The sequence below is a fragment of the Dasypus novemcinctus genome, chromosome 9 (assembly GCF_030445035.2).
Source record: "Dasypus novemcinctus isolate mDasNov1 chromosome 9, mDasNov1.1.hap2, whole genome shotgun sequence".
Taxonomy (NCBI): Eukaryota; Metazoa; Chordata; class Mammalia; order Cingulata; family Dasypodidae; genus Dasypus; species Dasypus novemcinctus.
The window spans coordinates 25,440,799-25,453,875 of NC_080681.1; the positions used below are offsets into that span (position 1 = coordinate 25,440,799).

The window sequence follows — 13,077 nt, forward strand, 5'->3', positions numbered from 1 at the left end:
TGTTCTTTGGCATTTGATTTCAGTGTTAGGTTTTAATAATTTTTGCATATGAAACTTGTATCTTTTTTATTTTATAAGAACATTTGTCTTATTTCTGTTACTGAATTATATGTTTGGGTGAAAGAGTTCTGGGGGTTTTACTGATCATAGACTTATTATCAGATTAATTTCTTATTTTGTTGTCAAAAAGTTAATGTGATTTTAAATTATGCCTGGACTTACATCTGGTTTAGGAGAGAGAAAGTTCCTAGAGCATACTTAAGAAATATATCTTCCTTATATGATATCTTATGCATATGCAAATAAATTGTTTTGGGCTCTGGGTTTCCTTTGAGAACCTAAACAAATTTCTTGATTCCCAATTAGACACTGATATATTGTGATCAATACACATGAGGTGAGATCTTCCTAAACCATAAATTCTAAATATGTGTTGTTCACTGACAATAATGGTTGAGTCAGATCCTCCTAGCCTGACCCCTCTCCAGAAAAGGGTTCTCTACCATAAAATTCAAAGAGCAGCTACTTGAAGGTCCCAGAGAGTTAATAAAAGTAGAAAGACTCTGGTGAGTCCTCACTCAGAGGAGGCCGGTTGCATGGGATCAGTCCCCTGTTTTTGTTTTTGTTTTTCCAAATTCTACTCAATTTATTCATTTTTTAAAAAGATATTACATTAAAAAAAAATATGAGGTCCCCATTCACCCCCACCACCACCACCCCACCATTCCCCCACAGTAACACTCTCCCCCATCATCATGTCACATCCATTGTATCTGGTGAGTACATCTCCTGGCATTGCTGCACCCCACGTCCCGTGTTCCACACCATAGCCCACACTTTCCCACGTTCCATCCACTGGGCCATGGGAAGACATACAACATCCGGCAGTTGTCCCTGGGGCACCACCCAGGATAACTCCAAGTCCCGAGAATGCCTCCACATCTCTTCTCTTCCTCCCATTCCCCGCACCCAGCAGCCACCATGGCCACTTTTTCCACATCAGTGCCACATTTTCTCGATTATTAACCACAATAGTTCATGAATAGAATATCATTAAGTCCACTCTGATTCTTACTGTATTCCTCCTTCCTGTGGACCTGTTTTTATTGCTTTTAGCTTCAGAGCAGTTGCCGTCAGTGTGATGCAGGGTAGCAGGGGAACCAGTGGGAAAACTGTAGGATTTCTGACATAGCAAACCAGGGGGCTGAGGATGGAGCAACTACAGTCTTAAAGAAGAAAGTTAGAGAGAGAATCCCAAATCCTGTTTGTCCACATATCTGACTGACCTCGTGAGTCATACATCCATGGAGAAGACACAAAGCAGTTCAACCAACACAAAAATTGAATGGAGATTGGAGTTGCCACACAAGAAACAGAGTTTGCAGTTGCTTTAGTTTCCTTGTTGCTAAAGCAAATACCATACAATGGATGGTTGGGCTTAAAGAAGGGGATTTTTTTTCTCTCTCATAGTTTTGAAGCTAGGAGAAGTCTAAATCAAAGGATCACCACAGCAATGCTATCTGCCTGAAGACTGATGTTCTGGGGCTGGCTGCCCGTGAGCTGGGTTCCTGGTCTGGTCCTGCAACGCACATGGCAGCCTCTCCGGCCTCTCCCTTCTCTTCTGTGTTCTGTTGATTTTCATCTTCTGGATGCTCCTTTTCAGGCTTTTTCCCTCTCATTGTGACCTTCCCTAAAAGTCTTTCGGTAATAGGATTAAAACCCATCCTGGGCCACACTTACCTGAACTAAACTCATCAAAAGATCCTATTTACAAAGGTTCATTCTCACAGCAATAGATTAAGTTTAAGAATATGTTTTTCTGGGGTAAATAGCTCCCAACCATGATAGCAGTACAACCCAGTTAAGTGCTTGCTAAAACAAAAGAAATAACACCCATTGGAAGAAAAATAAGACAATTTGGAGTCTTTATAACTTAATATTTTATAATATACAGATGACTATCCAAAATTACCTGATGTGAGAAGAAGTAGGACACTCTTACTGATTTTGTAAAGCTGGAGTTGGCAAACTTTTTCTATGAAGGGCCATATAGCAAATATTTTAGGTTTCCTAGTCTGCATATAGTCTCTGTAGCATAATCTTTAAGAAGAAAATAATCCTTAAAAGAAAAAATTTGGCCTGTGGATCATAGTTTGCAAACCCTTGTTCTAAAGAAGGACAATCAGTTGAAACCAACTTTAGAGGTTTCTCAGCTGGTAGAGACAGGAGATAAGGATTTCTTTTTTTTTAGATTTATTTATTTATTTCTCTCCCCTTCTCCCCCTTCCCCCAGTTGTCTGCTCTCTGTGTGTTCTTCTGTGACCACGTCTATCCTTATCAATGGCACCAGAATCTGTTTCTTTTTTGTTGCATCATCTTGTTGTATCAGCTCTCTGTGTGTGTGGCGCCATTCTTGGGCAGGATGCACTTTTTTTTGGGTTGGGCGGCTCTCCTTATGGGGTACACTCATTGTGTGTGGGGCTCCCCTATGCGGGGAACACCCCTGCGTGGCAGAGCACTCCCTGTGCACGTCAGCACTGCGCATGGGCCAGCTCCACACGGGTCAAGGAGGCCGGGGGTTTGAACCGTGGACCTCCCATGTGGTAGGCAGACACCCTATCCATTGGGCCAAGTTTGCTTCCCAGGAGATAAAGATTTTAAAGCAGCTATTATAATCATCCTCAATGAGTAAAAGAATATTTGTGAGTTATTTATTTGTGAGTATATATATTTGTGAGTAAAATATATTTGTGATAAATGAAAAGATGCAGTAAAATAGAACCCACACAAAAGAATCATATGGGAATTGAAATACTGAGGTCAGCGGTTAGAGTTACTATCTGATTAGAAATGACAGAAGAAAAGAGTGTACTTTAAGATAGACCAATGAAATTAGCCAACTTGAATAGAAGAAAAAAAAATTTGGAAAAGAATTGAATAGGTCCTCAGAGAATTTTTAAGTAATAGAATCTTTTGGTATTATCTCAGAAGGAGAGGAGAATTTGAAGAAATAATGGCTACTTATTATAGATGAAAATCTCCAAATTTGTTTAAGATATAACTCTACTGATTCATGATGCAGGAAAATATCCCAAGCAGGAAAATCACAAACACAGTGGTTCCTAGGGAAATGTTACTCAAACCCTTGAGAACAAAATAGACAAAGTAAATCTTTTTTTTTTTTTTTGAGATTATCCCTTTTATTTATTTATTAACCTATTTTTTAATATACTTTTCTTAAAACTTTAAAAAAGAAACTTAGACTACATAAATGTTGCATAAAAATGTAGGGGACTCCCATATGCCCCACTCCATACTCCTCCCACACTTTCCCATATTAACAACATCCTTTGTTAGTGTGGTACATTTGTTACAATTGATGAACTCATATTGGAGCATTGTCACTAAGTGTGCATTATAGTTTACATTATAGTTTAAACTTTCTCCTGCACAATTTTGTAAGTTATGGCAAGATATATAAAGACCTATATCTGTCATTGCAATGTCATTCAGGAGAATTCCAATGTCCCCAAAATGCACCCATATTACACCTATTTTTTCCTCTACCTCCCCTCAGAACCTCCAGTGGTCACTACCTCTACATCAGTGGCAAAAGTTCTTCCATTGCTAGAATAACAATAAGTCTATGGCAGAGTCACAGTAAGTCTACTCTAGTCCATTGCTCATTCTCTGATCCTGAGGGTTCAGGGATGGTGATGCCCACTCTGCCTCTAATTGAGAGGGGGCTTAGATCCCATGGGGCAGATGGATGGGATTATCTTGCTTGCAGCTGTAGATCCTGTTCCATGGGATGGTCATTGTTCATCATCATCTCCTTGTTAATTGTCTTGGTGAGTCCAGTGAACTAGAGAGTAGGTGCTGCAACTTTGTTGAGATTCAGGGTCCAACTGGCACATGGATAGCCCAAAGATTGAAGTCTCTTGGACGTAAACCTATCAACTATAGTACTATTTACAGGTTCAAATAAAATGGGCAGAAGAACCATGTGTAGGGAAACCACAACTGAGTTCAGCTCTTCACACTGGGGAGCATAAATTCCATAGTAGGGTCTGCTGGCAGGGCACCAAACTCCTGACCTGTCAGCCCTGCCTATGATGTCTGGAAGTCTCCAGAGGACAGTGGTGCAGTGATGCTATTGGGTTGGGCAGTGCTGGTCAATGAGGAAGAAAGGGTGAGGTGGGTGGGTTGCACTGTCCTAAGTAGATCTTGAAAGGAGAAAGAGAAAACCAAAAATATACCACATAGGAGAACAATGATTAGATGAACATCTGACATCTCATAGAAATATATGGAGACAGAAGAGAGTGCAACAGCATTTTTTAAATGCTAAAAGAATAAAAGTCAATAAAAAATTCTATATGCAGAAAAATATCTTTCAAAAATGAAGTCAAATAAAGATTTTTCAGATAAAGGGCATCTAAGACAATTTGATACTCACAGACCTACACTTCAAGAAATGCAAAGGAAAGTTCTCAGGTGGAAGAGAAATGGCATTAGAGGGAGCATAGAGACTCAGAAATGAAGAGCACCCTGGCAATAGCAAATACTGATAAAACCTTTACCAAAAATATGGGAAGAGGTCAATATATGAGTAAATATGAAAACATTTTTTTGCCTTTTTGAGTTAAATTCTTGATAATCTATATTTTTGTTTGAAGCAAAAAGAAGAAGGAGAAGAAGAAACCAAACCCACTCTATTTTGTCAGGTTTATAATATGTGACGTTGTCATATACACCATAATTGTAGCATATAGGCTGAGGAAAGGTAATGGACCTGTATGTTTGCAAGGTGCCTACATTTTTTATAAAGTGGTACAATGTTAATTCTAAGTAAAAGTGTGAAAAGTTTAGGATGTGTACTGTAATCCTAGAGCAAAAACTGTAAGAAATAGAAATATTCTAATAAAAATTAACATGAAATTATAAAAATATTTATATACAGAAAAGGAAAAATAAGGGCACAAAACCCAGAGAGGACAAATAGAGACTAATAGTGAAGTGGTGGAAAAAACTCAACAATATCAACTAATACTTAAATACTAGTGGATAAAATACTCCAATTAATAGGTGAAGATTGTCAGAATGGGCAAAATATATAACTAAACTATATGCTGTCCCTGAGGGATGTGACTTAAATATAAAGACAGACAGTTTGAAAATAAATGGATGGAAAAGGGTATGCTATACAATAGTAAGCATGAAAAGGCTGAAATGGCTGTATTTATATCAGAAAAAATCATTTCCAGGCAAAAATATTGCCAGAGATAAAGAGAAACACTTCTCAATGATGTGTTAATTCATCATATGAGGAAATCAGAAATATGTATGTGCCTCATAACAGACTTAAAAATCACATGGAGGAAAAGTTGATAGAATTAGTGAGAATCACCCATTCATAATAAAAACACTCAACAAGTATAGAATGGAAGGGGATTTCCTCAATATGTTAAGACCACCTACATAAAAACCTACCGCTAACATCATGCTTACTGATGAAACACTGAATCTTTCCCTCTACTATCGGACAAAAGACAATGATGTCAGTTCTTGCACTTCACTTTAACACTGTACTGGAAGATAATAGCCAGAAAAATAAGGCAAGAAAATGGAATAAAAGTTATTTAGATCAGAAAGGATAAGTAAAACTGTATTTTCAGACACGATCTAGTATATAGAAAATCCTAAGGATCTACTATACAACTGCGAGAATAAATGATTTTAGCAAGTTTTCAGGATATGGAGCAAGATACAAAAATCAATTGCATTTCTAAACACTCGCAATGAAAAATTTGAAAATGCAGTAAATAATTCCACTCATGACAGCATCAAAATGAATAAAACAGGAATAAACTTAACAAAAGAAGTGCAAGACATGTACACCAAAAACTGCAAAGCATGCTTAAAAGAAATTAGAGATCCAAATGATTGGGAAAAAAATAGCTCATGCTCATGGATGTTGTTAAATGGCAGCACTTCCCAAATTATCTACACATTCAACACAATCTTTAGTGTGTGGAGATGAGGTACAGATGAAAAACTTTGGGTTTATAGAGTTTGGTTATGCAGCAGCTCTGCACTTGGGGCGTGTATTGTTGGACTGGGAAGTTGGCTGGTGTTATTTTATTTTTTTAAAAAGTTAATTACCTTAGAAGTCTTGAGGAAAAAGAATTAAGCTCAGGTCAGTCAATGTCAACTGGAAAGCTAGACAGGCTCCATGGCAACTGATGTTTCCTGCAGCCAGAGAGCACACTGTGCCGAAAATAAGACCCATGTTTTAATCATAAAGGTAGCAGAGCCTAAAAAGGAATATGTAGGTTTGACAGGTCTCTTATGCTAAAGTCAGAGTCATGACTCTGTGGGGCCCTTGGGCCTGAGATTGGGACATCTATGTGAATGAACCTTAGGAATTTGAACCTTCAGATTTCTCAGAACATTCTGGGTCAGCAGAAGCAGTCCTCCCCAATAACTCATCTGAGGTTGATGCATCACTGGTTCATAATTTTCCACCTCAGGATCGGGTTCTTTCACCTCTCATTACCACCAGACTAATAGCTAAGATCAGATCTCATCATAACCCCAGCAGGAAATTCATTTTCTGTCCCAGGAGAAAACAGACTGTAAACTGAAAGACTTGCGGGATCTGGGTCATATTTACTGTCAAGATCCAGGGGAGCATGTATGGAAATGGTTCTTAAGGATGTTGCATGGAGGGTAATATAATAAGACAGAGTGGAAAAGAATTTTTTGGCATGGAAGTATTTTCCTACAAACCAGGTTTTAACATTCTAGTAAGAACACCCGGAGGTGGTCTTAATGTGATGCTATTATATTTCCTGCAGTTTGACACAACAATGGTCTGCAGTAAACTAGGGGGAATTTTGGAACTACCTTAGCCGATGATTGAAGAAAGGGTCAAAAGTCTCAAGAAAGTGGGAATGTTAGAAGGGTTTATAAAATATGTGACCAGGGACCTTTCACCATGGTTTAAAGGACGCTCCCTTCATTAAAGCAATGGTGAGGGAGAATTCACATCTTTGAGACGCTCAGTGGCTGTCTTCTGTAGGCCAGCGTTGACATTGGGAAATAATATCATGCAATTGGGTTTTGTAGTGCCAATGGGGGTGATAGGTTTGGGCATAGCAGTAGTTAGTGGTGTCATTTAACTATGAAAAGCAGGGTGGACATAATTCTGTAACAAGAAGCAAAGTCAGATCAAGGCAATGAATGACAAGTGGACTACATCTTTGGGATGAGATATTTGGATAGCTGACTAAGGTGTTGTTGGCTTTGTGTGACTGGAAAATGTCAATTCACAATCCCACTCCAATTTCCAAATGACCCAGAGTCTATCAGTTGATGGTGGGTGAGGGTACAGGATCAGAAGGTATCATGTTGCTGATGAAGAAAGTATATTTGGGGGATGCAGACATCTGGTGCTATTTGTTATTGTGGTAGACATTTATTAAACATCTATTTTGTGGTAGACAGTGTGAAAGACCCTCAGGTTGGTACGCAGAAATAAGGCAGTATTTTCCTTTAAAGGAATTTACTAATAGTGGAGAAAAATATAAATGTAATATTTTATACAGAGGGAATGAAGGGAAGGGGAAGATGAGAGGGATAAGAGGAAGTGCTGGGTTTTGCTTGATCATGGAATTAATTACATTTAAGATTCCGCACTTGTATGACCAAGAAAAAAGTAAAGCAATGTGAGTATAAAGTCATAAAGCAGCAGTTGTTGATGTCAATAGAGTCCTTTGGACATTATCTCTTTCTTTTGACTGACAGGTATGCATCCTTATAAATGTGGTGCTGTTGTAGGTCAAAAGTTTTGAATAGAGTTAATTTAATATAATTCAACAAATATTTTCCATATTGGGGGGGATACTGTCCTTTTACTCATTTTTTTTTTTAAGGCAGGGCCCAGGGATTGAACCTGGAACCTTGTACATGGGAAGCAGGCCTTCAATGACACAGACCTACCTGCTCCTCCTTTTTACTCTTATTAGAAGTATCACTAGCACCAGATCTTGGGCTGATAGATTGCTTCGAACAAGGTAAGATTTCACCCTGGCTCCACCATTTGGGCCAGGAGAGGAGAGGCTGTTTTTGTTTTAGGAAGAATCATCAGCTGAGGACCAGAGAACAGAGATGTTATATGCTTGGAATTTAAGCTTAAAACACCCCCCACAACAACCCACAGGTCAGTATAAAACAACCAAGATTTGGAAGGATGAGTCAGAAGTAGTTCTCCACACTAGAGAAGACAAAGATTGAACCATTGGGAGATGTTTTGGAGGGACTTGAGTGAATTCTGACTCTCCTTTCTTGAAGAAGAGTACACTTGAGCTTCCCTGGCCTTTTCTAGAGAGCTAGTGACTTATTCCCTCGATGCCTCACCAAAGAGCAAAAGCCTGAAGATGGCTGTAAAGGGTAATGGCCAGAGTAATGCCCACTGATAACCTAGCCCCTCCCAAGTCCTTGGAGTCCCAGTTTTGGGGAGGAAGAGTAAGTGGAGTGAACCAGCAAGATAGAGCAAGGGGAGAAGGTGGACAGAGAGAGACAGAGAGACAAAAAGACATGGGGGAAGCAGACTTGGCCCAATGGATTAGGGCATCCGCCTACCACATGGGAGGTCCGCGGTTCAAACCCCAGGCCTCCTGGACCCGTGTGCAGCTGGCCCATGCACAGTGCTGATGCGCGCAAGGAGTGCCCTGCCACGCAGGGGTGTCCCCCACATAGCAGAGCCCCATGTGCAAGGAGTGCATCCCGTGAGGAGAGCCACCCAGTGTGAAAGAAAGTGCAGCCTGCCCAAGAATGGCACCGCACACACACAGAGCTGACATAACAAGATGACGCAACGAAAAGAAACACAGATTCCTGGTGCTGCTGATAAGGATAGAAGCGGTCACAGAAGAACACACAGCGAATGGACACAGAGAGCAGACAACTCGAGGAGGGGAAGAAATAAACAAAAAAAGTAAATCTAAAAAAAAAGACATAAGAACACAACACACAGGCACACACACACTTATATATATATATATATATATATATATATATATATATATAGAGAGAGAGAGAGAGAGAGAGAGAGAGAGAGATAGAGAGATGCTGAATCCCAGCAACAGAGACGTAATGATACGTACAGATAGGGAAACAGTGATAGAAATAGAGATACCACCCCCTACACACACACATGACACACAGAAAAAGGGAGACATGTACTGAGATAATGAGCCTTTTGTGTGTCTGTGGGGAGAGACAGAGGTATAGAGATAGATACATTTACTCATATCTGCACTATGCGCAGGCTTGGCTCTCAGCAAAGACTTCTACCCTATCTTTCTTCCTGGCCAATTCTCTGGTATTCAACCCCAAAGTAACCTACCTGTAAATCTTTCCTGGAGCTTTTGAGGCAGAACATTTCACTCTGCTCCCATAGCAACTGAACACCTTTTATATTGTTGTATGATTGTCTATGTATTTGTTTCCACTGCTAACTCACTCATGTTTGTGTCTCTAATGGTTAGTGCAGTGCATGGAACACAGTGGATGCTCAGTAAATGCTCACTGAATTGGATTGAATTTATCAAACACTTTCTAGAATTCTCACAAGAGAGTGTTGACATGACGCTATTTACATTTGCACATAGGAATATTGACTTGGGAACGACATGTTGTACACATTCTTATTTGTAATAAAACTGAGACAACTATTGTTATTTGTTCACATCAATCGGGCAAACTTTAAATAGATATTTTTGTGCTCTTTGAGAATATTGGAAATTGGCATGAAGCCCTTTGGTCATAAGCTGTCACCACACTTTGAGGTTCACTGATTCAATGAACTGAGTGCAAGAAAGGCTGATAATTCAAGAGGAATGAACGTACCAGTTCTTGTAAAGCCATGTACACTATTAATATCATCTAAATCTAGCCACAAAAATATGAAGATAATCACTGCATGCAATTTCTGGATGTATGCAGAATTTGAAGGCTCTACCTTCAAACTGAATCGAAACCAATTGAATTGGTCCTCAGAAGAAGTAGTTGTCTTAAAGCCTTATTGATTTGGTGTGACATGTTTTCTTGTCACACCATATTTCTGCGATGAAGTGCAGTAATTTCCTTTGGTCTTTCAATCTTTGTAATAGCAAAATTACAATGCCAGTTAATACAATATAGTCAGGTTATTTTAAATAACTTTATTCTTAATTTTAACAAGCTCTTATTAGAAATGCTTTGGTATCAATACAGTAAAAATATGCTGATTCTCCCCCCACCCCCAGAATCATGTCAAGTAACTGGAAAAGTCAAGCATTTCTTCACCCCAACCTTTTCAGAATTTTTCACAAATAATGACTATTGCTTGTTCACATGACAACATGGGTATATTCCATAATACTTTGGATTTCAGGAAAAAGAAACAAAAATATCCAGAAGAGAAATTTGCAAACTTTTCTTAGGTTCTTCACCAAAGGATGTTTATACAGTTGTACACCTCTCAGATCACTTTTTTCCCGAGCTTTGCCATTCTCATCCTTAAAGCTGGAAATTAAAGGGGAAAATAAATAAAGTTGTAAAATAAGCCTTAATTTTCACTCGAAATGACCATTTCATAGAAGGCAGGAAAGTTTGAAACATACCTCAGATGGTTTTATCCAATAGTGTGAGCATTGTTTTAGTAGCACAAAAAGATAGTAGAAATTATAAGCTATGGTTAATTTAGGACAGAAGCAGGTTCAGAACTAGAAGGAACCTATTTCTATAGACTGGAAAAATCAGTAAGTAGACCAAATACAGTGTTGGTGGATTAGTGCAGCAATTTCACTATAAGCTATAGATACATTCCTATAGGTCAATGACTATTTTGTACATATTTCTGAGCTAGGCACTACTAAAAAATAAAGAATTTGGTACTTAAATTCTATTTGATGGTTAGATTATATTTTGACTCATCAAATTTAGTTATCCCCAGGGGCTCGCTCCTGAATATAGAATGACAAAAATAGATTTCTTTATGAATGAAGCAATGTGAACCAATAATTAAGCATTGGAGTTATTTGTCAATATTTGTGTGATAACCATCATTATCATTAGCCATTGTTAATGATACAGTGCATGTAGAAAGCATTTTTTAAAATGTAGATTTAGAATTCATAATATGCCTCTGGTGTTTTGGTATTTTGTGCCTAATATTTAGGACTTCAGGGTATAGCTGCCTCAGTCATATCCCAAAGTTGAAAGATGCTTTCAAAGCACTCATCATTACATTCATTTGCAATTTGGCCAAAGAAGCAGCTATTTAACTGATTGCGCAATTTTGTTTAATGAAATTCAATAAAAAGAAGAGATGTATGTTCTCTCATTTCTCAGCCATGTATTAGGTTTTTATCAACAGGGAAAATGACCCTATCTCTCAGAAGCTCTTTCTCACAAATATGAGAAGGGACAGATATCTTCATTGGACAGTATCCAAGACTGTAATAAGACACTGATCACTTTTGTTGTCACTCTATTTACATGCACTATTTTCATTTAAATGAGGTGAAGAAGCATTTCCCGTGGGACCTTAAGATCATTTTTAGTGCCAGGGCCTAGAATATTTCCTTCGATTTAAGACTGGCTAAGAGAATTTCCTTTGCTTTTTAGCAAGGAGGAAGATATCCATTGCTGGGAGATATTGGATAGTGAAATGGGAGGTGAGGATAATTCCATGGCAGGAGGTGAAATGTGGGTAGAAGGTTTTGTAAAGTTCCTACTCTTGAATTTCATGGGCCTTTACCTTTCCCATACCAAGAAAGAAAGCCGGGTCAAAGACTTTCTTTAGGCAGTTTTGACATGTCTCTTTTAAGGCAGGGGAAAAGTCCTTTTCCTTATGTTTTTTCCTCACCTCAAGTTTCAGTAAGTCTGGCACATCCTGGGCACTGTGGACATTCATCGACGTTCTTAAAAGGCCTTTAGTTTGGGCAACCTCAGGATTGGGGTAATCCCATAACTCACTGTCCCATTTCGTAAGGGACAAAAACAAAAGTTCTGGCTTGTTAGAGTCTACCATTCCTTTCTTTCATTTCTTCAAGCCTATCACAAGTAGATGGTGTGGGTTCTGGTTAGATGTGTGGCGAGAAAATGTTGTTAATGAGAAGGCCCCTAGGTGTAGCAGCTAAAAAACCAGGGCCATCCACTCTTCCTTCCATTTCTCCATTCTGTTTTTCTCTTTAACCCCTCCTCCTCTCCTCACTTCAGAAACATAATTTTGGTTGGTTAAACTTGGTGAAAGAGAGCTTGACTTCTTGCTCGCAGTGGCCCTTGGCTCTTAATGGCTGCACAGGTTGACAATTTCAGCACCAATAGGATGTGCATCTCCCAGATCTGAGTTTGCCCACCTGTTCATCCTGAAATGCTACCAACATCTTTACGGGGCGGGGGGGCGGGTGTGTGTGTGAGAGAATAGAACTGGAAGGAGTACAAGATTAGGTGGGTGAAGACTACAAAAGAAAGCCAGCTTCTAGTTGATAGAAGGATTAGTGGTTCCCAGTAGAAGCCTGCTAAGTGTGTCGGGCATTGAGCTTCACCTTAGAATCTGACTGTGCTGTATTTATACTAGCAGATGGACATAACTTCACCTAATTTTTCTGTGATGTCTTAAGTTATTTTAAAGTTTTGACTAAAAAGTGTTTTCTTTCGGAACTCCAAGCTTCACTTTTTTCCATCTTTTTCCTGCCTTCATGGTCTTTTCCAAATTAAAAATAGCTCTTAGGTAAGGCTTTTATAATCATATTTTATACTAAGGGAAAAGAGACTAATATTTGTTAATTGTTTTACCTAACAGTAACATTTGTATCTAAGGGGTCCTATACTACAGACAAAAGAAATGACTGAAATGGCAGATTTTCAGATATCAATAAGCATTTTTTTTTGGATGGGGAGGCTCAGCTTACTTGTAAACTCAGTGCATAGGTGGCTATATGCTTTATGTGTATGGATGGTCTCTTAGGGTATACGTCAACATAATTCACTGATTTTTAAAATCCAGTTTTAAAAAACCTCAGC

At 38.8% G+C, this 13,077-nt stretch overlaps 1 protein-coding gene across 1 annotated transcript in view; it reads right to left on the minus strand.

The window, feature by feature from the left end:
* Nucleotides 1-10,209: 10,209 nt before the first annotated feature.
* Nucleotides 10,210-13,077, minus strand: part of PALMD (palmdelphin) — a 49,012-nt gene continuing 46,144 nt past the window's right edge. Inside the window, exon 8 of the mRNA XM_004471691.5 lies at nt 10,210-10,572. Coding sequence (XP_004471748.1) covers nt 10,529-10,572 — 44 coding nt within the window. The 3' untranslated portion in view covers nt 10,210-10,528. The remainder of the gene's footprint in view (nt 10,573-13,077) is intronic.